Source organism: Numida meleagris, chromosome 19 (assembly GCF_002078875.1).
Source record: "Numida meleagris isolate 19003 breed g44 Domestic line chromosome 19, NumMel1.0, whole genome shotgun sequence".
In the NCBI taxonomy this organism is placed as follows: domain Eukaryota; kingdom Metazoa; phylum Chordata; class Aves; order Galliformes; family Numididae; genus Numida; species Numida meleagris.
In genome coordinates this window covers 6572784-6600216 of record NC_034427.1, presented here as the reverse complement: position 1 = coordinate 6600216, position 27433 = coordinate 6572784, and the positions used below count along the sequence as shown (strand labels likewise).

The following is a 27433-nucleotide window of genomic DNA, read 5'->3' as shown; positions in this document are numbered from 1 at the left end:
GAGGGCGTGCCACTGTGCTTTGCAAACTGGTTGTACTGTCAGGCTTCATGCCAGGGGATAGCTTTCTTAATCACTTCTTAAATCAAGGAAATCACAGTGCTGTCTTGGCTTTGTGTAATCCCTAAAGAAAAAAACCGAAGTGATAGTGATTCCTAAAGCTGCAAATGCTCCTGGGATAGACAGTCCCTGCTGGGACCGTGTCTGGGGCTGCACACCTGCTGTCAAGTGGTAGGAATCTCTCTGGGAATGCTCTCCCTGGCAACGCAAGCCCTTCCTAGTTCTTTCCTTTCACTCACCCACGCAGCATCTCCAATCGGTTGGGATATCCCTGCCTCCAGATAGCATATCACCATCTGTCATACTGTTTTCTGTTTCTGTCGTACATGCTATTGTTAGCGCAGCTTTTTCCAGCTCAGAGCTAGACCTGCAGCTTGCTGTCCTGCTATCATTAACCAGGGCTGGCCTGAGCCCTGCAGCCTTTGCCTATAGAATGCTTGGAATCTGCTTCTTCACTGCATTGATTTTTCATTTTTTTTTTTAAATTTAATTTTAATATATATTTTTTTCAAAATCTCTGCTATGGTTATCCATTCATTTTCAGTACTTTTGAAGTAGAGGTTCATAAACTGAATAAAATATAAGAATTTAATTATGTAACACTTCACACTGACCCAAGCACTTAGTTTTGACATTTCTTTTATGTGGAACAACATGAACTGTGTTTTTCTGTCGGTGCAAGGCTACATCAGAAAGCATTTGGAAGGTCTCTGTTCCTGAAAGAGGATTCACGTGTACCACATCAGTGCTGCCTTGGAGTTGCTTTGTCTGCTGAGTGATTGCTTGGAGCTGCTGGAGCGAAGCACAGAAATGCCAGGTGGCGGTGACTTTCCAACAAAGCTAGGAAATGCCTTCTCTGTACTTCTCCATCATACAGATTTTCTAGGCCTTTTTGGCTTATTTTTTTCACTGCAGTTGATGGAATGATGCATTTGAGCCCAGAATCTCCAGTGTGCCAGCAAGTCCCTGCTAACCCTGACCTCATCACCCTCATGGAGCTAAGGCTGCCGTTTCCACACACCTGTCATTCTCTGTTATCTTTTTCCTTCAGGTTGTACAACCTGCAAAGAGATTGCTTTAAAAGTAATAATATGGCATCTATAAATACAACTTCCCTTCCAACATTAGTATTGGTTTATTTCATCTTCTCTTGGAAAGGAGGATCTTTCCTGTTGGGTGGTATTTCTAAGTATTGTAGCCACCCCCTGAGATAACTATAATAATAAGGCCACAGTGTGGGCTGTCCAGAAAATGGCTTTTGCAAGCACCTTCCAATTAGGCGGGTCTCCTTGCAATAGACTAGCTGCTATCTGGAGAGGCTGTCCTCGCTCTGTTTTTACTGTTATTTCTGAAAAACTAAGGAAGTATTAATTCATTCTCAACTTGATTTGCCCAGTGAATATGATCATCTCAAGCAAATGGAAGCAGAAGTTCATCTGTGAGCCACATTGTCTTCATTTTGAGTGCGTTTTTTTTCCAACAGTGAGGCACTCAAGTCTTTATTCTACCGTTTGTGTCTCGGCCAGATTTTGTATAAATTTAATTAAAAAAATAACTGTTACATCTTTGTGCCACATTGAACTAACTAGGCTGAAGAAACCTGTTTCTAAGGTGATTTAAGACTAGGGTTTCACTAACGCGCTGGCTCTTCAAGCCAGTCTGTTTCCTAGCTGCATGGAGAGTCCTCTGCAATGGGGATTTTCAACAGGAGGTCCCCAACCTCAGAGCGTGCTGTTTGTTTCACTGGATAAATATTTGAGCACAGACTGATAAACCTGAGAGGCCTTTTTAGTCTTTTGATACGTAACACGACAGCTACAGAAAAAGACAGAAAATGAGAGCAATTTCTAGGAAATAATCATTATCCCGAGGCTGGAGTGGCAGGGAAGTGTGTTGGCCGCTTCAGCATCTGTTTTTCAAGATAATTAAATCATTGGAGGGAACATGAAGTGCTCTGTTTGAGTCAAGCAGCTCCCACGTTATATGAAAAAACCCACAGCACCAGGGGAACCCCGCAAGACCTGGTGATACAGCTGCAGCTTGCCAGGTGGGCACAGGGAATGAAATCAAAAAGACTTAGCTAGAACTACATTATAATAATTAATCTGACTGTACAATATTTATTAAGAAGTTTGATTAAATACAAAGACCTTCTATTCTGACCTGCTTCTACTCCTTGCCTCCTGCCTATTTTCTAAATATTTATTTCCGTCACTTTTCACGCCCTAGCCGTCCCTGAGATTATTTCAAAAAGGCAGGAACTGTGCTACACTGACCCAGTTTTACAGGATGAAAGTGGCAAGCCCAAGCCTCTATTCCTGGGAGGAATTAAGATCTTGAATGAATGAGGCCACAGAAGTTGTGCTCAGAGCTGTGGGAGGAGGAAATGGTAGTAACTCTAGCAGTATTTGGAGAGCCAGCAACTGCGGTGTGTTAATTGCTGTTTCCTTGGATCGCATGCGGGGAGCCATTAGGTCTGGCCAGTTTTTGGAATGAAGTCTAAAACCATGCTGGAATTCTTCACACAAAGGTGCAAATGATTCACCTGACAACACTGCCCCGTAAATCAGCAGGAACCCACCGCTGCGGTACTCGCTGCGTGCCCTCAGGTATGGTGCATTCACATGTGACACCACATCATAAGGAAATTTCATCTTTTTCCCTTCCTCCATCTAAAAGCCACACTGCATATTCTGTGGGAGAAGTAAATTCTAACTGCTTCGGTATTCTGCAAGCAACTCACAGCCACAGTCATGGCAAAACTCACTTAAACCCACTCTGCATATGAAGCTGGTTATGTATAAAAGACAGGGGGCAGTGGGGAGCAGTAAAAACCTCTTTATTTTTTGTTCGTATATGATTTAGAGTGGCAAGACTGAAGTTGGGTACATTAAAACTGAAAAAATGTACAGCCAACCCCTCTTCAGGCTTAGATTTTTGCTTATACCAATTCATAGTCTTTCAGATACGTGCTGTCCATCCCACCTTGCTTTTTTTTTCGCTAGGTTGAAGGAAGTGCTTAACATGAAGTGCATAAAATATCGTTGCTGAGTTTCTTGACCAAGTGACAAGAACCTAGCCCAAGTAATGTCAGCAACACAGTGACCAGCCCCGCAAAGGGCAAAGGCTGCCCCCAATTGCCTTTTTGCCCCTTTTTGCCTGAATTGCCACTTGCACTCTTGGTAGCCCACAACTGCTACAGCACTTTGGGTCAGGTTTTTGTCACAGAACAGCACAAATGGATGTGACAATCAGAACAGCCTATTTTGGTCCCTAGTGATTAATCTTTTTCTTTCTTTTTCTTTTTCTTTTTCTTTTTACCCTGGAGATGTTCAAGAAATGTTTAGATGTTGTCTTGAGGGACGTGGTTTAGTGAGAAACGTTGGTGATCGGTGGACGGTTGGACTGGATGATCTTAGAGGTCTTTTCCAACCTTGGTGATTCCATGATTCTAAGCTCTGCAAATTAAATTAATTTCTTCTGTAATTACTTGTGCTTTAAATCAGCTTAGGGACCTGAATCATAATCCAGTGTAAGCTGAAGCGTTACAGAATATTATTGGCTTTCTGCAGATTTCCATTTTGTTCTATGACTGCCCAATTCTTTACAGGGCTGGGGCCCAAACCTTCAGGCACATGCTGATGCTTAGGTTTTGAGAGGGGATCTGAGCCTGAACACATGATGCTGTTTGTGGGCAGTTTAGCAGGGCAAAACCAACGCACTATTTTCATCCCTAAAATGTTTTTTTCCTTATTTAATTACACTTGCTTAGGCAGTATTCACGCAATTTTATTTACGTTACTAAGTTACGTGGAATAGATCGAGGCCTTCTGAACTCTGACGTTTTTTTATTTCTAGTTTTACATGTGCCACTTAGGCTAGAAGATCAGTTCGAGAAATTGACTGTGTCCCAGAAAAGGCCCTCAATACTTCTGTGTTTACACCTGCTGCTCTGCTCCTCCCTTCCCTGCTGTGCACTGACCTGCTGCCCTTGCCTTCGCTCTGCTGTGGAAAACGTGTTTGATTATGAATGCCCAGCACTGGAGTCAGGGAACTAGAACAGAGCAGCACGAGGAGCTGGGCTTCCCAGAAGGAAATCTTTTATCGGCTGTGACCCGCTGATGTAACACTTTCTCATCCCTAGACAGAGCATGCTGAATCTTTAGAGATGCAGACCTGCACTGAGAATAGCTTTGAGTCATACGTGCAATGCTGAGATCAAAAATTAGTTCATGGGACTAAATCTTCACTGTTGCAACACTTTACAAATGAAGTAGTGCATCTGAAGACTGTTGCCAGGCATGCAGCGGGCTGGTGTCATACAGCAAATGGCTCTTGTTCAGGTGCAGCTCATGGCTCTTGCCTATAGCTGATAGAGTGCCCTGTAATTAATTGTGTGTGTGTTGTGCTTCGCTGCTGAAGCACAAACACTTCTTGTTAAAGGATTTCTTTCAGGAGGGTCTGTTATGACCACATACTCATGGGGGCTGGGTTTGTTACTTGCAGTGATTCGTATTAGTGAAGTTCATTCTATTTTTGCAAATGCAACAAGTGAAAGGGAACAAGGGGTACCTTCCTCAAGAGCTTTTCCATCCTTAAGAAGAAGGGACAGGGTATGTCAAGTACTGATAGTCTTGAATTTCTTCTAATACACGTGTTTGAGCTGTGTGGCAGCTCCCTTGAACCTGGGAAGTGCTGTAAACAGGAGGCTAAACTCACTCATTGCTTGGAGACGTGAACAAAACTTGAGCTTTCTCTCTTTCCTTGTGATTTTCGTCCTTGAAGACAGCCTCAGAGTAATTCTAGCAGCAGACACCAAACCCTCTTGACTGCATGACCTGTGCTGTCTGTCACTGGTACAGAGTTTCCAACTGTGTCAGCGCTTGACTTCAAGGAAGGACACAGGGAATATCAATGCCTTTGGGATTCAGGCATCTAAGTTCCAGAGGCAGCTCTGAAAAATCTCAGCCATTGCTTGTACTTCCCCTAGTCCTCCAGCCTCTCCCCAGTCTTTCTACTACTTATTCCCCAAATACATTGGTTGTCTTTTTTTTCTTTTTTTCCCTGTAGCCTGAAAAGCTGAGCCCATCATGGAAAAGAACCAGAACATGAAAAAAATCCCAAGTCCTTACGTAGCACTACGTCTAAACACACTTCAGTGCTGTGCAAGCTGATAAAGAAATACCACAGCCCCATGCTGCAAGCAGCATCCCCATGCAAATCCCCACCGGCAACCCCCCAGCCCGCTGGCAGTCACGATCTCGGGCTGTCTAGTGCAGAGCAGGAGACTCCCCTGGCTTACCCACACGCCCACAGAATCAAATCGTAGCTCTAAATTTAGCTCTTGTCAGATGCAAGGAGCTGCGGCTTGTGCAGACGCCCACGCTGCGCTCACCGGGGTTATTTTTAGCGTCGGTGACAAGGTAACCTGGAGGATTCCTGCCAAATGAGGAGGGCACGCAGTAAATCGTACACAGCTAATTAGCGGTGACGGCTGATCTTTTCTCTGTGCCTGCCCCTGCCTTTCTGTCTCTCACACAAATCTGTGTCACGTCTTCCCAGCCAGTCTGAAATTACAATCTAAATCAGGACAGTTCCCTAATTTCTACTTCAGCAAGGGGGGAATTTGAGCACAGCCAGAGCTTCATCAAAAAAAACCCAACATTTGGTAATCTCCAAGTAAATTTAGGGCAGTCTCTAAACTGGGCTAAGTTCAGCACCTGCTAAACACTTTTCTGCATTAGGGCTATTAATATGTTGTACCTCACTCTCCTTTTGATCAAAATCAAGTGAAATATGCCCCCAAGTCCTGTGAATTGAGCCCACTTTCCCAGAGGATCTCTCTGGAGGGCTGATGCCTTTCCATTCAGCAGAGCTGCCCTGAGCCATTCCCGTAAGGAAGCAGTGCTGGTTGTGCTGTTCTTAGGAAACAGGACACAATAGGTAAAATTTTCCTTTATGACTGCTCTGTGTTGAACCGTCACACTTCATGCTTTTAGGCTGCAAATCTGAAGTGCTGTTTGTTTGGCGTTGTTCTGTCTTCAGCAGTGCTGTGAACTTCACGCTCTGTTACGTGAGGCTGAGCTACAAACCAGAGCCTAATCTGGGTCCACATTTTGCTACCTCTGCACTTTCTGGGAAGTTAATTTGCAAATGCCTTTCTGAGAACCTCAGGGCAGGACTAGAACTACAGATACCCAGATGTGGTAAATCTGAATAGAGATACCTCCTTTGTCAATTCCCATTGACAAGAAACCTTGCCCAGCATGATCTGCTTACCCGGGCCAGGATTTTCAATATGGTTAAGATCAGTTTTAGGTCCACAAAGCTGTCATTCTTCCTGTGTGGCTCCTTTTATGCCCACACGTCTGCATATGAATTCCCATCTCCATAATCTTGTAAGTGCTGCTTAATGCTTCGTGTCTACTTATGCAAATATCCAAGGAGGTGAAACAGAACATGAAGTGAAAATTACAAGTATAATCTTTTCCAGGAATTCATGTTTTCATTGAAACATTAAGTAATAATGGAGTGTCTTTAACTGTGGTTATACAAAGCGTGCCTGAGAAGTACCAGCCACCCAGGCAGTTCAAACGTTAACTTTCCAAGCAGTCAGATATCGAATTTAATTAAACAACTCTTTCCTACATCACTTTTCAGTTGAGCAACTGAACTAACAACTATTTTACTCCTCCAGGTTTCAGCTTAAACCCCTCCTAGAACAAAGTGGGTCTGTAAGACAGAAAGCAGTCACTGCAAATAATCGTACTTGCAAATGTCTTCTCTGCCTCTTGACACAAAGAGCTCTCAATTCATTGAATTCCACGGAGGGCTTATTATCTGTGCTCTGAACCCATAATAATTGGAAACGAGACCTGTTGGGAGCCTGGAGTATCAAAATCTCCGTTGTCTAATGCACTGTAGAATATTGCAAGCACATACTGTGGCCAGGGGCACTGGGGATGCATGAATTAATAACAGAAAACATGACTGGAAAGGGAAATATGGGCAAGATGGAATACTACCGGTTTGGATGGAGGAAGAGGGAGATGTCTGTGTTTCCACGGCAACAAGTGGTAATTTGGCTTGGAAGCACAGAGGATGGGAAACACACTTTTCAAATGCGTAAATGCACATAAAAGAATACTTGATTCTGTACTTGGACTGCTGTCAGTCAATAGTAAGTCTGAAGTGAGTCAACTTGCGCTGCTGTAAAGCTAGAAACTGGCCCAAAAGATGTAACAGAACACTTGTGCTCTTTTTTGAGAAGGAACAAATGGGAAAGAGAAGAAAAATAAGCATTCGTTTTGGTTGCATAACTGCTCATGAGCATGACAGCACAGAGTTGGCTTTCTTGCCAGATTCACAACTAGCCTTAAAAATGCATTTCAACTAGAACCATTTAGAAAAAATACAGTGGTTTTGATAAAACGCTATTCTTTTGTCTTCCTATTTTTTAAGTTACTTATACTCCATTATTTGATGCATTTTGTACGATATATACATCAGCACAGCTTTCTTTCTAGACTACAGAGCTAGGTTGTGTTAGCTGTGAAACAGGCAATTTTCTAGGCAGGTATCCCTACAAATGTGCTGTAAAACACTGATCTTGAAAACAACTGCCTGTTTACTTGCTATTCTGATGCAGACAGCAATTGAATAACAACTCTCTAATTTGCTTGTACATTATTCTCTTGTGCAGAAGGACAGGTCTATAGCCTGATAGTACATGTAGATTCACTGCAATTATCAAAGTGTTACCAGTACAGAGGTAATGTGCTCTAATCTGCACAGGAAATGGCAAAATCATACAGAAAGTGTACATGTCTATGGGATCCCAATTGCCCGATAGCACCTCGTACTTGAGCACTTAGCAGTACGCTGTAAACTTCCAAGTTGTCACACCTACAGAGCGATTAAGCTGCGCAAGTACCACTAAATGAATGAATGTGAAGACCTCAAAATCTCATCCAAGATGCTCATTCTTCTTCCCAGTGCGGTTACGTTTCCATGCTGCTGTCACACTGTGCTCTGAGTGGGGACTCTGGGGTGGTCTGGGTTGCAAGGAGTGAGAACTAGTCAGAAACTCCGGAGGGATAAATCTAGGGCTTTGACTGCTCTGCCTTTGCCAGTACCAACTTTTAGCTTTGGGATGTTGTTTTTTATTTTTTAACGCATTCCTTGGTTTTGCTGGTGTAAATATTTCTTTTGTGCATCCGTCACCTGAGCTTGTTTGCATGGTCACGTTCTATTCTGGTGGATGAGTTAAGAGCCGAGCTGAGCTCTGCCAGTGCACATATGTGCTGGAAGTTGTGTGGGAGGTTGCTTCCAATCTGTTTTGCCATTCCTGGCTATTCCAGCAATCTCTGCACCGTCTGTTTCCCAAGATGCGCTGAACCTGCCACGTTCCAGGAGGAAGCAGCTAAATGAAAGTCTGTCTTCCAGCACTAGGAACAAAGCTGGCTTTTAGCCATCCTCTAGACATAACCATTGAGACTAATAGCCTGCACCACAGATTGCTCCATGAGATCATAAGAGACAATATGGAGACTATCTTTACTGCCTTTATCTATAGAGAGTACATTTCCTAGCTTCTAGTGATGACCAGTCCTTTCCTTCACCAGTAGAGCAGTTTTCTTTTTAAATCCTTGTACTGATAGTTGACTTGAGTTATGACTCCTTTAAAATAATTCTCCAGGCTCATTATTAAGCAAGTCAAATGGCAAATGAAATGGAAAAGATAAAACCTGTAGTTATGCCACCTCAAGCTGCAATTCCGTTAGACCTTTCACATCAGAAGTCAGGCAGTGTTGAAGAGAGAGCTGACCTTCCAGGCATTTCAGCACAATGAGGTGTGGCTGTTGATGAGATAATCTTCTCCCTCTGAATACTCTGTGGTGGTTCGGCTTGTTTTTAGGGATGCAGTGAGATGGAAACCTTTTTTTTTTTGGTGCATTTTAAAGCCATAAAATTAGGCACCTGACCTATGAAGACATTTCTTAATCAACTGACTGGCCAAAATCCTGGAATTAACAGTATCAAAGCACAGCTTGAAATATTTCCCTGAAATGAACATACAAGGTCTACTTTCTCTCCTAAAATGATGGTTATGAACGTGGCACATCTATGTCTTACTCTGGCTGTACCTCTTAGGATTTAATGTACATTGTGATGTGGTATTTTCTGCTTGCAAAGGATGTACATATTTTTTGTGACAGGAGCTGTCATTTGCTGTCTTGCACAGTCACTTGCACTGCACTGTTCTCCTTTGGATAGAAAGTGCTGCCATGGAACAAAGAAGTTCCTGTGACACTGGAAGAAGGTGACTGCTGCATCTCCAACACAGCAGGGGCATCAGACAGTTTACCCTAAATCTCATCTATGTTCATTCAGCAGCTAATTTCTTAGCAAGTGTGGTGGTGGCAGTGGTATTTCTTCCCAAAAGCTCTGTTCTGTTAGGACTTGTGCTTTGATCCATATGCGTCTCTCATTCACTGTCCCTTGAGGTAAAGTTTAATCAAATGCATACACATGAATGAGCTAGCCTAAATATCAATAAATGTTTCTTTCAGGAAAGGCTTGAGATATTTAATATTTAATAAGCTTTGAAAATGAACTTCTGTTCATGTTTCTCAATTTGATTCCAAGCATTTTGGCGGCGAGCAGTGCTCGCCGTCCCAGTGTGGGCAGGCACAGCACACATTATTTAGCAATCCACTTTGTCTCATCTAAAAAATTCATGCTTTCAGATACCCAAATGTAGCTTTTAAGGGAAAAAAAGCAAAAAACAAAAAAAAAAAAAACAAAAAACAAAACAACCACACACACACAGAAACAAATGATGCAGTCCCACAGTTACCTTCAGTCTTTGCTTTAGGCTACATGCCACAGTAATGCTATTTCTCACCCAGCTCTACACTGTTGCCCTGGTTACTGATCAAAACCAGACCATTCCTGCCATCCCCGCAGCAGGACTCACAAACACGTTACCCATGTGTGGGCAATGCTGCTGAAGCTGCACCTTCCTTAAAACAGGAATACAGCCACCAGAGCACACAGCAGCTTTCCCTTCAAGTATGCAGCTATAGCAAGGGCCTTTATCCTCAAATTCAGCTAGTGCTGTCAAGGCAAAGTCAGATCAATACATAATTATATTACTATTTTTAAATTAATGCACAAGCCTTCTTGGAGGACCTCAAAATCTTAAGCACATCTGTGGAACTGCAAGGTAGATTTGGCAGAAGTTTATAACCTCCATTCACTTATGTCTTGTTTTCCATTGGAATCAATGGAATCCTGACTGAAGAGGCAGTTAAGATTTTTTCATGTGACTGACTGACAGCTGAAAATGTGATGTACTTGGTTTTGTGTTATTCACTGCTGGAAATGAGCTCAGGGCTGGGTGACAGTTTCTCGTTTGACAGTACTAAGAAGACACTTCATTGAAAAAGGAGATTCCCCCCTGTTCTCAGATACACTTACTTTGAGAGCTTCATTTCAATTTGCTGCCGGATTTCCTGTCTTTCCTCATCTGTCCTCCTTGGGAAAATATTCCTGTCTTCCAGCTCCTGCTTGCTCGGTCTGTTTCGTAGTTTTACTGCCAGCAGTTCTTTCTTACATTTTCTTGGCAAAGTACCTGGGATACGGATTGTAAAGAAAGACATTAGAAAGACAGTTCCTGGAGATGAAAAATGAACGTGTGAAGAGTGGGAAACTATACAGAGAGGCAGCAACTTGTGTGTAGTGTGCAGTGAGCAGTAACACACACTAATATAAGCAGTGATACAGCTGTGCTCGTGATCAGGGCTCAGACACAAAACTGCTTGCAAATGCAGAAGAGTTGTAGTCCTCCGTTGTCTTTATTGTCCCTTATAAGCAAGCAATGCTCTCAGGAGAAAATTATTTGCAGCTGAGATATGACTCACATCTCCAGTTTAGAAATCAAAGACTGTGCATCTTGTCTCAGAGCTCTGAGCATCCCTATAGCTGAGAGCAGTCCCTGTTTCCTGAATCATTTAGTGGTTCCTTTGCAGAGAGATGGGATGGCTCAGTGACAGGTGGCCAGAACGTGTGCATCTTCCCCTCTGGGTGACCAGGCATAAGCAGCAATAGGCAGTGGTAACTGAGATAGTCAGAGTTAGTCCCTGTATTTTTATTTTACATATAATGATGGTTTTTTAATGTCATTCTGCTTTTCAGACACAGAAAATCAAAATTGTGAGCACACTCTGTGTGTAGCATTACATGAAAGCCATTACATGTATCTGCATCCTGTCCAAGGTGACAGTGCATCATAACAGAATTTTAAATCGATACTATACACTTACATAGTATTTTATGTCATTTTTCAGAATGTTGGCAAGTTAATTGGGCAGTTGGGCAACACAGGGCATAGACATTTATTGTGATTGCATGACCTGTTCTGCTTACTGTAAAATGTGCTAACACGTGTTTTCTGTCAAAGAAAAGATGATCTAAAACATTGCTATTACAAAAGAACTCTTCAAGGAGGACATGCAGAACCTGTTTTCAGGAGTTTACTGTTCTTGATGTGCAGAATGTTGGGTCCTTGATGCTACCCTGCCAGTGACATTTGAAGCATTCTTTCACTGGAGGGAATTGTCTGAGCTTTGGTGTCTCTGCATCTTTTGCGTTAGCTCTTCAGGCTTTAGCAGGCTAAGCAAGTGAAAATTGGACGACTGAGCTTATAAAGCCATTTTGCTGTGTGTTTGGAAAGGTACACCACAAAATGAATGCAAACTTCAACTGCTTACAAAGAAATCAGTCTTCATTCTCAAATGCAGATTAAAAGCTTGAGGTGAAGTCTCTATCTGCTGAGGAGTGGATTGCTTATGGTGTGCAGAAGGGAAGAGGGAAATGCTATTAAAACTCAGTGAGCTGCTGAGTCACCCTGGAAGGACTGCAGTCTTCCAGTAATTAATTACAGGTGTATTGTAGTAAGTAAATTTACACCAGAGTCCTGTACACCTCTGCTGTGCTGTCATGGCCCTTCTATTGGACTTCAGCAGTCTGAAAATTTTCAGTGCAGAGTAGCACCAGTCAGATGGATGTTGTCAGAGTACTCAGGAGCTGCAGTTAAACCTTGCATCTGCTTGACCTTGGGATCATGGTGTGCAACAGCAGTTGTTTGGTTTGGTTCCTTTTTACTTTAACAGCGGTTGTGTTTTGTGGCCCTTTAAAAAAAATAAATGAAATGCTTCACCTTTTCTAGGAAAGGTCATCTCACTTTTAAAGAAAATGACATTTAATTGGTATTTTTATTTGGCATTTGAGATAGGATTAAAGTCTGCTTTAAAAAGGATGCTCTAGAGGTTGGCAAGATACTAAATCCTAAATAGATTCTCATTTTCAAATATTGGCAGTTTATTTGCTCAAGATCTGGGGGACTGCATTATTATTATCACTATTGATCTTGAATTTCTTCATGCAGGGAGGAAAAACCTATAGCACATCCTCACATGCATCTTGGGAAGACTGGGGCAGAGAGTGGGTATGGAATCCCTGGGTAAGAAGGGGCAGGTCTCTTAATAGTTGCAGAGGCCTAAAATTAATGAGCTCAAAACCCTGATTAGAATCTCAAAGCTGTGCCCTTGTTTCGCACCTTCCTCTTAATGCTTTCAAAGTCTGTTGCAAACATTAATTAAATTAAACCATACAGCCCTCTGTGAAGAATTAGGTATGTGTTTAACAGATGGGTAAAAGAAGTTAAATTATTTGGCTGTTGCACACAGAGCGTACTGCTAAATGAATGTCTCCATCAGAAACACTTGGATCTCTGAGCCACAGGCTTGGGACTCTGTCAAGCTTTTTTAAGCCTTCACCTCAGTGGGAATGGGTAAAAAACGGGTGTTTGCAGTGCTCAACCCACAGCACATGAAGGAACAGTTTCCCAGTTATCTCTGAACACGCTCTCATTTTCACCTGTAAGTTTTAAACAGGCGCTAAGGGGAATTTGGTCATGCCAGGAGATTGCTGCAGAGAGACTGCACATGCACACTAAGTCCAATGTCTCCTGAACATGATAGATGTGCTGGCCATGTGCTGGCCATCTGTGTGGTGGATTTACAGGCAGTTCAGTGCATCTTGGGTGCACTGAAAGCAAGATATGTATGCACCATGCAGCGCATGTGAATTTCTCTGTCCAGAGCTCCTTAGAAGGAAAAAAAGGAGCTCTACATATGCACACAACACTTTTTCTATTGTATTTTTTTTGTTTGTGGAGGTGTGCTCTAAATGGTTATTCTCCCATTTATCAGTGTCAGCTGAGGTATGAGCATGCAGAATTATTCCTGCTCTCATTGGGATGTTATAAAAGTACCTGCCATGCCATGCTATATCTGATCTTTGGATTATGGGAGAGCAAGAGCTAGAATCACAGTGATTATTTGCTCTGATGAAGTCAGGGTTATTTTCTGCTGTCCTCATCCCTTTGAAGGTCAGCTGAAACTTATGCTGTGCAGGTAAAAGACTGCATGCACCTTTTTGCAAGAAGTCAGTTTTTGAAGCTGAAGTGGAGACACTGAATTAAGCTATCTCAATATGTTCCCTAGAAGCTTATATTTTCAAAGTGAGATGGAACAATGCAATATTTTGCTTGAGACAAAGTAAAACGTAGCTGCTCTTCCGAGCTCTGACTACTCCCAGGCTACTCTTCTGCAGACTTCAAAAGTCTACTACTTCGTGAAATTAAAAACACAAATCATAACTGAAAAATCTCAGCTTTAACCCAAATCCTGCTGCAGTATTAAAGGAGTAGAGAGCGTACAACCCACACAGGATAAGCTGTGCTCACTTCATCCAGATGTTAGGATTTCTAAAAGGCTTATGCTATAGCCACTCCCATGGTCCATATGCACTATGCACTCATTAATCTTTAGGGTATTTTACCAAATAAAAATGCAAGAGAGCTGGATTAAGCTGATCTGATAGTCCAAAGAGCTGCTTCCCATGCCTGACCAATTGAGTTAATTCCTGAAAAATAATACCTGCCAGACAAAATGAAAGGAGGGAGATGGTGTTACCCCCTTCAGATAGACCAGCGGGGTCTGTTCTCATCTTGACTGGCCCACTGGTGGCCAGTTCTGTTATTTCACCTTCTGCAGAAACCCGTTTCTGATGTTTCAGAATTCAAACAAATAAACCAAATCAAACAAAAAATAATTAAACAAAAAAGTGAGAGAACAAAGGAAACAAAACCCCAGACCAGTTAACTCCATATCCATTGTCAACACCTTGAGACAAAATCCCTCCTGATCACTATCTCAGTGGAAAGTGAACCTGCAGATACCTTTATCTAAGTATTTTCTTCCTAAGGGTTATTTTTTCCTTGTCAGTATGGTGTGTTCAATTTCAGTGTGTCCCATGACCAAGGTAGCTCAGGCAGAATCTTAGTTGTGCCTTGCTTCACAATTTATGGCAGCTCAGCTACGTCAACATAAATGCTTTGAGAACTCACACCTTTTTCACATGTGGTCTGCAGGTTCCTGACAAAAGTTCCTGTTCAACCTCAATCGAATCCTGACATTTAATTTTGTTGTATGTTTACTGTTCTTTCTATCAAGCAAAAGGTAAATCCAAATACTGTGCACTAATGCAAAGACCTTGCTTGCACTAGTTCAAGGCTACATGCAAGTGGCAATGACTGATTTGGTGATGTGAAAACACAGTACAGTAATCAGAAAGTAACTTTGGATTAATTGATAATTTGTACCCTGGTTTTCAAACCAGCCCAGATTTTTAAAACCAGGAAGAACCTGGAGCTTTTCAGTATGTTATTCTGGTATTATTCCTGCCACTACTGCATCTCTCATTCTCTCTAAAATGCAAATAGATGCATTTGAATTGAATGCTGGCAGAAGCAGTGCCACTCAGTGTCAAGACCAGAAATGCCTTGCTTACATTCCAGCTTGCACCATATCAATGGGCAGCATCATATCTCCAATGCTGCTTTCTTCTGGGTCATATAACCATCCCACAGTAGGAATCCTGTAGTTTAAGCCACAGTGTTGCCTAGCTTGCCAAGTATTCATCCATGGCAGCCACCTCAGACACTTTGCAGCTGAAACCTTCTGTGGCTTGGATTTGTGTTATAACCTTGGATTTGTGTTGTGCCACCACACAGAGTAATCTATACTAGTCAATATTTTCTGATGCACGTATAGAGCATTATGTTAGGCTTCAATAGTATATCTTTATAATATAATAAGTAACTTTCCTTACCAGAAATAATGGAGTCATTCAAAACCTCCTCATCCTGATAAAAAACAGAGTCTTCCTTGAGCTCTGAGTTCATTATCAGGTTTTCTTTGTTCTCATCCGACTCTTTAACCGAGTTCCGCTTATTTTCTGAATCACTGCTGTAACTCAGGGAGTTCTCCTTTTCTTTGTTGCGCTCCATGCTAGATGTTCTGGATGGACGGACATCCACTCTTTTTTTTGGAGAGCCTTTGCTTTCTCTTCCATGGAAGCTGTGGGTGGAAGGTCACAGCCCAGTTTTTACAAAACACTGTTTTAGTGCCACAGTAGAAACTTATCACGATATGAAAATGACTAGAATGGCCTGTAGCTCATAAAAGCCAGGACAGAGAGTTCAGTGTGGGTGAAGAGGGGATGGCATCCTCAAGACTGTGCTGAAAATGGTGAGCATAGAGATCTAGCTTTGTCATAAAAATAAGGTACAGAAGGGTAGAGATTAATGTATTTGTTTGATATATAACCACGTGCTATGCTGTACTGATTTAAAGAAAACACGCAAGTGCAAACTCCTAACATAAAACACACATGACATGAAGTTTTCTCATTCTGATATTTTATGATCACAACAAAGGTTTAACAGGGTATGGAAATAATATTGCATGATTCTGTTTCCCATGACAGGAGCTGTTAAGGAAGTGAGAAATGTTACTAACTTCACAGGTTATCTCTGTCTTTCTCTAATACAGAGGAGGGTTCATAATGAAAACCAGATAAAGTACCCAGTGTATTCCCACACAAGCATTTGTATTAGAAAATGTATACTGTATACACTCATGTATAAGCTGAGAGACACTGAAATAGTAGCATTTCTCAGATGTACTCCTTTACAGGACAATTTGCCTTAGTTACTCTAACTTCATGTTTGGAGGAGTTTCTTTTGCAGTGGGGCAAATATTATCAAATGTTTGTACCTGCTTGAAAACCTACTTCTCTGTCACAATAGCCTCTTTATAAAGGAAGAATATACTTTGAAATAACTGCTGTTTAAGCACTTTAACCATGGACAGATGTTCAAAGTAGTGACCTCAAGAAGATGAAGGTGAGCTGTAGAAGCAGACAAAATGCTAAAAAAAAAAAAAAACAGGATAAGGACGTTTACCAAGAAAAATGATTTAGTGGAATGACTCCTCATGCACCCAGGTAGCCAAGAGGCTGCAGGTACCTGTCCTGCCGGTGTTTGGTGGCCAGAGCCCTGTGGAGTTCTTCAATGACTCTGCTGGGAGGTAAAGGCAGGTGGACAGCAGCCAGGTGAGGGGAGCCAGTCGGCGTTGTTACCTGTCCTCTGACGTGGGACTCAGAGCTTTTCTGGCCAGAGGAATGGAAGAGGGCAGCTTGTCCTGAGATTTGGGAGGAGCCGACAACTACATAATTCTTCAGGATAGTGGAAGGAGGAGATTTCATGGCGGGGTCATCTGTGTCGCTTCCTGCTGTCAAAACACAAGAGGGTAAGAGGTCATGCAATACTTCTTGGATTTTGGTGCATAGAGCCTTTACTGAAATTGATTTGATAGAAGAAAATAGTGATGTTTGGTTCTTGCTAAGAGGTAACTGGTTAAGCTGAGTGGCCATCTGAATTCAAAAGGCTCGTGCTATGCATGTCTGTGTCTTTGATGTAGAAAAATAGATGCTTCCCCCCCATCCCTTTTCTCCCACACAATCATATTCTCCTTTTCCCAGCCCATCAATGCAATCTTGATGGTCAGTGCTGTTCTTCCTAACTACTGATGTCCTCTACTGTGATGGCTTTCCATTCTAGCACTTTCTCTGCTGGACTCTGGCAGATTGTATTAAAATTTATGCACCGTGGTTGTCATTCAGGACAAAATGTACCAGTGTCTATTATCTGCTCTTCTGTGGTTGCTGCACTGCTCAGACCTCTGTCTTTCATACACCAGTTGAGGAAATGCCAAAATTATTGTAATAAAACATTCACAGAAGAAAACTTGCCAAATGAAATCCAAATGAAAGATGTGGTATTGAGCACTAAGAACAGAAAAAGAAGGCTAGGACAAGCAAACATGTTTTGTTTGTTTGTTTGTTTGTTTTGCATCTCAATTCAGATTTTTTTATACTGTATAAGCATTTTACTGGAAGCTAGATTTTGATGCATAAATTATCTAGCACCTGAGTCCAAAACACAGCAGATGTTTCCCTAGTAAATTTGGTAGTTTTGCATTCTTAAGGTACTTTGAACACTTGGGCTGAAAAGATGCTGATTAGTTTTTCTGTTTTGCAGTTCTCTTTCCCTTTCCCCTTTATTTCTGCATATCTCAGTCCCGAACTTCCTGGCATATGGTGGTGTTTATTGCAACAGTTCAGTCCGCTTGCAAAAAGGCAACCTGATGTCTTCCTGCAGAACGATTTTGCTTTTCTCTTGTTGCCACCTAGTGTTGTAAATAGGAATTTAAACTGACACAGCTTGTACAGCTACTGTACAAATTCGTTGTCACAGAACATGTTTACTGTTTTTACTTGTCTTGGGGTCAGAGAGCAGAATTAATGAGGGCAACAGTAAAATCACTGTTGGGAAGGAGAGCTCCTGTAGCTACAGCCGAATTCAAACATCAAATTTGAGAGTCTCTAAAGAGACTAAGCCCAGTCTCTTTTAAAGGTTCGACAGGAGAGTATCCTCAGCAAGGAGATTTTAGCATTGATGCCAATCTGCTTTCATATTCTAAGAGAGGTCTATCTCATTTTTTAAGAAACATCAAAAGGTGTTTTTGCACATTTCTCTCCATCTGACCCAGAACCCTAATCAGTGCCCAGAGTTGTTGAATCTAACTCTTTATGCATCCAAGAGGCAGAGGTCAAGCTGGTCTAAAATTTATGCTATCAAAAATCTGAAAATGTCTGAAAGCACAGGAGCATTTCAAGTGTCCAGGTGCCCAGTGTGCAGTGCCTTGGCAATGAGGCACCTTCCCAGCCTGGAGCTGATCAGGACATTCTTCGTCCAGGAGACAGCCAACCTCTGCTAAGCAAAGATGTTTGCTTGGCATTCAAATAGCAGTTTTGATTATGTGCTCCTGTGGAAATGCACAGAAGACATTCATGTTCAGTTGTCCATGCTCATGGCCTGAGGAGATGAAAACACACCTCTTAATTCACTTTCCCCCTCTGCACAATGGGAGAGGGTTGCTGCATTTTCTCAGAGCTGGAACCCTGGGTTCAACTCAACCCCAAAACGGGAATGAAGGGAGGACACTTTGCTTTATCTTTATATTTGCTTGTTCCTGAAATGGGCCAGCAGCCAATTTTGTCCTCATTGCAGCTTGGGCCAATATTGTGTTTCCTTAAATCACACCTTATTCAATCTAATAACAGCTGTTCGGTGAATAATCTTGCAAAGTGATGTCTTGGCACCTTGCCCTGTTCCCCCTCTCTCTGTGATTAATTGGTGCTTGGCTTATTCCTCACTCCACTGCTAACAGCATCTCCAGCATTGTTAAATGGGAAAAAACCAAACACAAAAGAGCTTTTCAACCTCTTTGTTCCTTTTCTTTTGTAATAGCTCTTTGTTTCTCTCTCTCCCTACATTTGTATCCCCTTTCAGTCACTGACAGTATTAGTTTAGTTTTAACGTACCACTGCCTCCACTTCCAAACCAAAATAAACAAATGTACAATCACCATTGAATAAAGGTCTATACTTAACTGCAGTCATTGAGAAAACTAAGAGGAATATTTAGGTGAAAATGAAATGCCAAAACTCAGAATATCCCGGATGTTACAGGAAATATATAGGTTAAGCAGCAAAATACCTAAACTCAAAATGCTGTTAAGTGCATAGTGGATCCATAATCTTTTTACTCTCTGCAAGCTAGGTTTTCCAAACAGCGTAAATCCAACACAGAACTTGTCTCTCATCAGTTGAGCAATGACAAAGGGGTGTCCTGGATTGGTTGGTTTATGTTGCAAGGTGGAAGAGGAAGGCTAGAGCCTGACCCATAGCAGAGAATGGTGTGAGAATCTGAACAATAGCTCCAAGAAGCATTGTGATACCATCTTGAATATAGGTCACACTTCAACTCTTATGGCCTCTAGGTGTGGACAAAATATGGACATTTTCCATTGGAAACAAATATTTGTAATTTTCCTCAAAAAGACAGAAAACCCCAATGTTTTATGTGAGCTCCAGTAGTCTGATCAGTGTCTCTCTGATATTTTGTTTCCTGGTGACTTTGAAAACCCTGTTCTTTGTGCCAGTGGGGATGCAAATCAGGGCTGAGATAATGGCTGTCATTTAAAAGTCTAAATACCCAACAGGTCTGGCATTTAGATGTCAAGACTTGATTCTAATTTGCAGTAAGGACCTTTTAACTGCTTTTACCATATGTAGGGGCCCTAAAATTGGAAGAAACTAAAATCATATTCCCTTTAACACCCCTTCTGTAGTGCCAGAATGTTGGAAAATGTAGTAACATTGGCAATACATTAGAAAATCAGGCCCAGAGGAACTGCTGTTGAAACATTCACTGAAGTCTGGCATGGAATATTGCTTTGTGGGAGCCAGGTATATCACTTATGTGCATTCTGTGTAATTAGACCAGATTTCATAGCTCTAGTTTAGAACTACCCTAGAGAGCAAAACCTTAAGACAGAAACCTACAAAGCCTATTGACTTGAACTTTCTTTTGGCTGTTTTACTGTTATCCAGTAGGATTCTAGGTAAAAAAAAAAAAAATCTTCCTCATGTTTCATGTCATATCAATATGAGCATCTGATTCAGCAGATGTTTGCAGTTGGTTTGATTTGTTTTACATGTGTTTAGAGTAGTAGACTCAAAACAAATAATCCCCAGATATATATGTACAGTACAAAGATAGTGCGTTTTTATCGGGCATCCGGATCACTCAGTTCAAGGAATTCATAAGCGTTCTGTTCATTCACTATAACCAGCCTGATTCACAGTAGCTTGCAAACACTAGCCTTGCAAAAGGATGTAAGAAAAAAATTGTACCGCATCAGTGAACAGTGTATAAGAGATGGGAAAGTCTGTACTGACTGGCATTGACTGACCTGTTACACTCTTTGTGATTTTGGAGATTGCCTTAGGTGGTGGAGCTGGGAGCAATGGAGGGCTGGGAAGCTGTGCTGGGTTTCCTTCTGTCAGTTTCTGGGGAGAATCTGTGGATTCAGGTACGAGTAAGGCTTGTGGACTGTCTTCAGATGCTGGCAGACTGGCATCTTCTAATTCTTCTATGGGTGCTGAAGGTTTCTTGGCTAGTAAGAAGATGAGTAAAATTAATGGAAAATGAAGTTAATAATACTGATCAGCCAGGAGACAATGCCAGGAACATTCAGAAGAACGGAACACACGGTACTCAGCTAGAAGCACTTCTTTACTGTACCAAAAATAATTATTCTGTGAAATAGCCAAACAGCTGAGGCAGGTAAAGAATAATATGTATGAGGATATTGAAGAAATGTTAGTTTTTATGCTCCTGAGAAAGACTGGTGAGCCTCATTTACTTCCCATTCCTTCCCTAAAGCTTTTTTTCCTTTTCTCTTTTTATTAACGAAGACAGCAAGGTAAAGCAACTTTTGAGAACTCCAGTGGATTTTCTTACAGCAGTGCAGCTGCAATGGTGAGGTGCTACTGAGTGACTACTTGTCTGTGCTGGGAACATGCTGCCAAAGGGCAAAGTGTATTAAACTTGTAATACTGCATGAAAGCTTGTTTTCCAGTTGTTCATTGTGTACGTTTATTTCACAAATTACTTTTTTCTTGTTTAATACATTACGTCAGCTTGCATCTTGCTGTCTCTTACTGCACCCAAGTCCAGAACTGATGAATCTTTCCTGACGCTAAAGTTGGCAAGCAAGAAAAGTCTGTCATAAAAAAGATTTACCGGTGGATCTCAGTAACTAGTGTGGAACAGAGAATGGATGAAGTGCTTAAAAAAATTCAATCACCAAAGCCTTAATGTGAGATGGTGAAGCAGCACTCATTTCAGGATTGTCTCCTGAAAGATGGCAAAAGCACACAGCTTTTCAAGTTAGTACAGACTGAATGACTGAGCAGTTTGTTAAATTGGCCTGTCTGTGATAAGGGCACAGGGAAATAGATCCTGAAAGGCATGAAACTGAAGCAGGACATAGGTGGAATTTCAGTGACTAAGTCTAGAATTAATATCCTTGAATCTTGCTGAGATACTAGCTGATTCTGGCAGTGCTTAGACTTGTACAGTGCCTCACTGATTGGCTTTTGCACTCTGTATGTGTCCTGATCTTTTATTGGCATACATGGGGACCCACAGACAGGCTTGAGTGACTTGGGCAGGTCTTTTCCAAAAGATGCATCCAGACACCATGGGCTCAGTAGCAGCCATGAAGGCTGTTTGTCCCAGCCCAGCAGGTAGAGCACTCATCCAAATGGGGAGATCAAAGTCTCCCCTTGGCATGAGAGCTGTCCAAACTGTTTGGGCTGGATAAATGGTAAATCCCCAACTTTTAGCAGCCTGCATTGTCTAAACAAAGTACATTTCCCTCCAAACCATTCTAGACCATCTCCTAAAAACCCACAGAAGTCGGTACTCACGGCTGTCACATCACAAACCTTTTCTTGGCTCAGTTTTATGGCTTATTTGGAATACAAGCTCACTCTCTCTCTCTCAGCATCCTGGTGTTCAGAGTGCATAGGGAAGCACCAGAACAGTTGGAAACAATAGCATTGGCAAGATAATAGCATTTAATTTGTTGACAAACAGATGAGTAAGTGTGCCTAGAAGAGGAGGAATGGGTATTTGTCATTCAAGAATGACAGGAAATTAGAATAAATACACGTAAGGAGACAAATTCTTGTGAAATTTCGCTTCATAGGGAAGCTTCCTTATGTGATAGTTGCCTAAATTACTAAATAATTTCCTTTTAAATATACATTTCTAGGGAAAAATGCTTTGTTGTAGGCTGACATCAGTTTGGATTTTTGTGCCTACAGCATAGAAGATATGTGGAATATGAAAGAAAAATTAAGGTAGAAAGATGTTAGTAGCTTGCCAAGAAAATCAGTCATATTTGGATGCTTTTCCCTGAGTTGAACAGTACTTTCTTCTGGCAGTAATTTCACTCTCTGTGATATGAGAAGATGCTCAGAACAAGCACAGAGGATCAGCCACAGTGGGACTACGCCTGTAGGGAAGGCTCGGCCTCAAACACATCTTGTTTCTGATCTTGATCATGTTCAGAGTGGTATCACAGAAACATTGTATGCTGTTGTCTAAAAAACTGACCATTTTATTGTCCCAGAAAAGAGTGGTTTGCTTCTGTTTTTTGGTAGGTTTTTTTTTGTTTGTTGTTTTTTTTGTTTTTTTTTTTGTTGTTTTTTTTTTTGTCACTGTTCTTGTAGTAACAGTGTGTTTGACTCAGAGTCCGAAGGCAGACCTGAATCTTGAGTGCACAAACCTATTAACAGATTTCATACTGCAGAGTGAATGTTTCCTGCTGAAAATAGTCCAAGGGCTGAAGACTAGACTCCTTGCCAGAGTAGATAATTACTTATGGAGAGCCACTTGTCAAAATGCCACCTTGCTACTAGGTAGAAGTCTTCCCCTTGAGATTGTCCCCACACCCACTGGCTAGGTTAGGTGGGCAAAGCTGCCCTGCTTCTGCCTAGGGAGTTCTTTTTCTGCGTATTAAACAAACATGAGCTCTGCAAATATTTCCTCATTGTCCTGTCCTTGACCTTTATTCTGCAACCTCAGGATGAGAAGCTGTCAGGAAGTCAGTGGAAACCCTCCAGCTGTCCCTGGCCACTCTGGTCCCAGTGAACTGGTCTGACAGATGTGCTTTGCCAGAGCACAGTTGCATGAGAAGGGTTTGGTTTAGCTTATCTGTACTCACAGCATCGAACTGCACTTGTATTTGCAGGGTGATGATGTAGATGTAAGTTGTGCATTGAACATTGTTCCTTAAGCCAGGGCAGACAACTTCAGCCTTGGCAGAGAAGCTTGAGAAACTTTTTGAGAGAAACTTGTTTCATTTTCACAGCAGTCACTGCTAATTCCAAAAGAGCACCACGCCAAGACTGGATTGTCTCATAATCCAACTAATCCCATTATGCAAAGACTTGTGTGGTCCCTCAATTTGGTAGCAGTCTCAAAAAATCACTGTTGTAAAAAATAATGATTGCTAACTCAGTATGTGGATGCTGAGCTGAATGAGGTGTTCTGGCTATCTACCACATTGACATATTTGACTCCTTGTGCAGCAGCTGAGCAGATTTATCTTTTAATTTTTTATTTTTTTGAAACATCTTTATGCCATACCTGCATCTTCTTTCAGCTCATCCAAATGCAGCTCTTCAGTAAGTGAGGTTACATTTGTTGTGGCTGCTGTTGTACTCTCTTGCTGCATCTCTTCAGAGTCAAGTGCCTGGCACACGGGCACACAAGCTGGAGCATCACTCTGCGTTGCTCTTGTGGCATCATCACCACCAGTGCAGGCTTTTCCTTCAGTATCTACAACACCAAATCATTTATTCTTAACTAAACCATGAGCAATGAAAGCCGAAACCCCCTGCTATCCTCTCTAGAAGAGTGAGTCTCAAAGCTGTAGTAATTTCAAAGTAGTCAGGGACTGAGATTTCTCTTAGAGAAGCACCTCATTTCTAAAAGTGCTGACCATCTGTAATGTAAAACTTATGGACATCAGCCCATCTGGACTCTAATATTCACACAATTTTCTAGACAAGGCATCGTTTTCCGTGGGCACCCAGCAGCCTGGCTAATTAGCCATTGTGCATATACAGGGAGACCATTGTGCCCTGGAAGCACCTGCTGTGTGGGAGATGGGCATGAGCACAGGAAATCAAAGGGCTCTGGGAGGAGGCAATTCCTTCCGTGAGCAGAGCTCACGCTGTAGCACGAGCACAGGTTGCTCTGACATGTCTGGGTCGTGCCAGGCTCCATGCACAGCACGCTGCCATCCAGCTGCCCAGCGGTAATGCTGGCAGGACTGCTAGTATTCTCTACCAAGCTGTAGGTTTTGGGCGCAGTATTGGTTACTCAGCTTAAAAAAGCGTGTCTTGTATAATTGAGCTGATCAGGTATTCAAATCCCTCCTCATGCGGACCTAGAAACTGCTCTCTTTGCTTACTCTGAAAGATTTCTGTGCCAGTGATCCCTGCAGCTGTATGCATCTTGATGACTGAAGCTTTTCTAGTATTCCTCTATTCAGGCAAGATTCCTCAGAATACAAACTATCCTTTTACTGCCTGACTGGCTCCAAATTTACAAGATCAACGTCACTGTTGCAACCCAAAGCATTTACTTCCCACTCCTGCCATCTGCCCATGCTGATGGACAAGTCTGCTGTCCACCCCTGACTTCTAACTTGTATTTCTCAGCCCTAGACACTCCCTTCTGCAAGCTCCTGACAGGGCTGTTTCCTTGCAATGATATCATGACAAGTTTCTTCTACGTTGATTTAAAACCAGCTAGCACTCACAGCTATCCCTTTTTAATACAATTTGGGCAATCTGCAGAGTAATTTATTGCCCTTTTGGGTAAGGGTATCAGATTTTGGCCCAGAGATGCTGCGGAACGGATGCAGTATTTTTGTACGCTGAGCTCAGTCTGCCTCATAATCACGTTTGGTGAAAAGTTACTGTTCTTAAAATAGTCCCTGCAGTAGCACAGTTGCTATGATACAGGGAAGGGGAGGGGGAAAAAGTTCATTGCCTACATTTCAGCTCATTGTGAAGGCAGCCTGTACATAATCATTGGTGTATTAACAGCTGCCTCTGTTACCTGACAGGCAGCCCTTACCTCTCGTTGCGGTTAGCACAGCTACACCTGGTTCACTTTGTGCTCGCAATGGGGAGAAATACTGGGGGAAGCTCCCTAAACGTTTTCAAGGTAACTCTGCTTCGCACGTTCCTCACGTCCTTCAGAAAGGCAGGCTGCTGACAGCTGTGCCACAACAGAGCTGCAGACAGAGACATGAGCTCCTTTAGATCCCAGCCGATGGGAGCGTAATGACTAACGGAGTAATGACAAGACAGCCCTGCTGAAGAATTTCTGTTGAGGAACATCTGAGACTCAGAGCAGTGATGTTCCTGGTCAGAAATGAGCAGCTTGTGCATAGAGCAAAGTGGACGTTCTGCTTTGATTGGCAGTGGCTCCCAACACCATGTTTTAGAGAAAGTCTGGGAATGGGAAAAAGCGCAAATCCCAGCACAGAAAGCAGCAGAGCCTTGGGAACTGCAAAGTAATGAGAAGAAGCAGGGATGTGATTTATCTGGGAAAGAATCCCACTGTGTGCTAGACCTGCTCCCTGTAAGCTACAGTGAAGCCCTATGGCAGGTTCAGGAGCTTCCAAGGACAGCTTGGTATTTGCCGTGTATGAGCAGAGTGGTCCGGAGAGGACAGAAAGAGCTCGGGCTGCACAAATTTGGCAGTGCAGCATGGCTGGGCAGCTGTGTTTTGGGGTTGTGCGAGGAGACAGGGTGACATAACCTGTTGGGATGATTCATCCCCAAAGCAAGGATGGCACAACATCACCCTGGGCTGCTCACAGATTGATGCAGAGCCTGTGCTAGCTCAGTGGCTTGCTCTGAGCCAGCAGTATGGTTCAAAATGCTGCCTGACAGACCCTGTGCTGTGATGCTGGAGTGTGACATTGTAAATGCATGAAGCAGATCTGCAGATTTCTCAGAATAGAGCTTCATCGTGGCTTGGGCTGTTTATGAAAAGTGAGCAGGAGCCATGTATCTAGAAGTAGAGTAGAGCCTGATGAAATAGAGGGATTTAGGGATTTACAGCAGTCTTTTTAGCATAGTATTGCTGCTCTGACAATTGCAACTTACTGCATAAATGAGGACTTAGCCTTGAAACTGCTGCCACTTCAGCTCAGTCCAAGTAGGGCACTAATCATTTACTGAGAATTATTTGGGTCAATTTTTGATACCAGTTAATAAGCTGCTTCTGCTGATAATATAATAAAATAACCCTGGAGATTCACAGCATTTTGTGTAAAGAAAAATATCTTGGAGGCAGCTGCAATGTCCTTCAGCTGACTGTTAGCCACGCTTCCTTTCTGGGCACAGGGTGGTACTGTAAGCTGGTTCGGTGTTTATAGGAGCTCTGTGCAACTTTGCTGTTTTATTTACTGCTGTTTCGCAATGCTCAGATACCCATGATTTCAAATTCATACATTATGGGGAAATTTGATACCCTCAGCAGATATGGGGTGTATTTTTCAATCAGGTAGTGCTGATAGGACAACTAGTTACCTAGAATGAGAGGCAGAAAGAGCTGAGTGGAAAGGCATTAAAAATGAGCCTTCTAAAAGTTCCCCTTTTTGAATAAGCTGATGGTTTTATAGCTACTGTAACTTGAACATATTAGCCCATATTAAAATATATCCAATAAAACAATATAATTGCTTTAATGCAATGAAAGAAAAATCCTGTTTAAAATACTTTTTTTCTGACTCTTCTGTTGCTCGGTTACACGCCAGCATAGCATCACTGAGTACTGTCCCACAGGCTATTTATAGTCATGGCATTTGTTTTATACAATGGAACTCAATTATTACTTTCAAAGAACATCATTCTTATCTACCAGATTGGTCAAACTCAAAAGGCCAATCTTTCTTCAGTACAATGCTTTCTGCTATAAAGTTTTCAAAGTAAAGAGGATTTTTTTAAATCTGTGTTTACCTGTAAATGGCAATTGGGGTGCTGTCCAAAACACTGGGAGCTCACTTGGTCTTGCAGAATAGTCACCCAGGTAGCCACCCAGATCTCTGCATCCCTTACTCATCCGCTAGGGCTTGGAAACAGTGATACACAGAACCACAGACCTTTGTGCATTTCTTCATTCAGTGACCTCTACTGGATCTGGTTTGTACTTGGGACAGCTTTAAAATGATCTTACTGTGAAATGCTTCACTTTTGCACGTGAATGAAGAACCACAGAGTGGATATGTTTTGTCACAACCCAGAAAGGCAGCTGAAAAACATCACGTTAGTATCATTTTGTGAGATTGGGAGTCATGGGCTGTACTGCTAAGCTTCCCTGCTGAATGCATCTGTTCTGCTTAAGTTTATATTTGCACCAGTTGTAGCTGACTTTCTTGGCCGTTGGATTTAGCTGGGTTTA

The 27433-nt window shown here is 42.2% G+C and overlaps 1 protein-coding gene across 2 annotated transcripts in view; it reads right to left on the bottom strand.

Moving 5' to 3' along the window:
- The window catches only part of PHACTR3 (phosphatase and actin regulator 3), a 95162-nt gene that overhangs the window by 16037 nt on the left and 51692 nt on the right, over positions 1–27433 (bottom strand). The window contains exons 4-8 of one of the 2 annotated variants that reach the window (XM_021416905.1): positions 23597–23788; positions 20349–20552; positions 16496–16760; positions 15298–15545; positions 10540–10693 (exon numbers count right to left, since the gene is read on the bottom strand). In XM_021416905.1, the coding sequence (XP_021272580.1) occupies positions 10540–10693; positions 15298–15545; positions 16496–16760; positions 20349–20552; positions 23597–23788 (1063 nt within the window). The remainder of the gene's footprint in view (positions 1–10539; positions 10694–15297; positions 15546–16495; positions 16761–20348; positions 20553–23596; positions 23789–27433) is intronic. The other variant, XM_021416906.1, reaches the window with a different exon arrangement.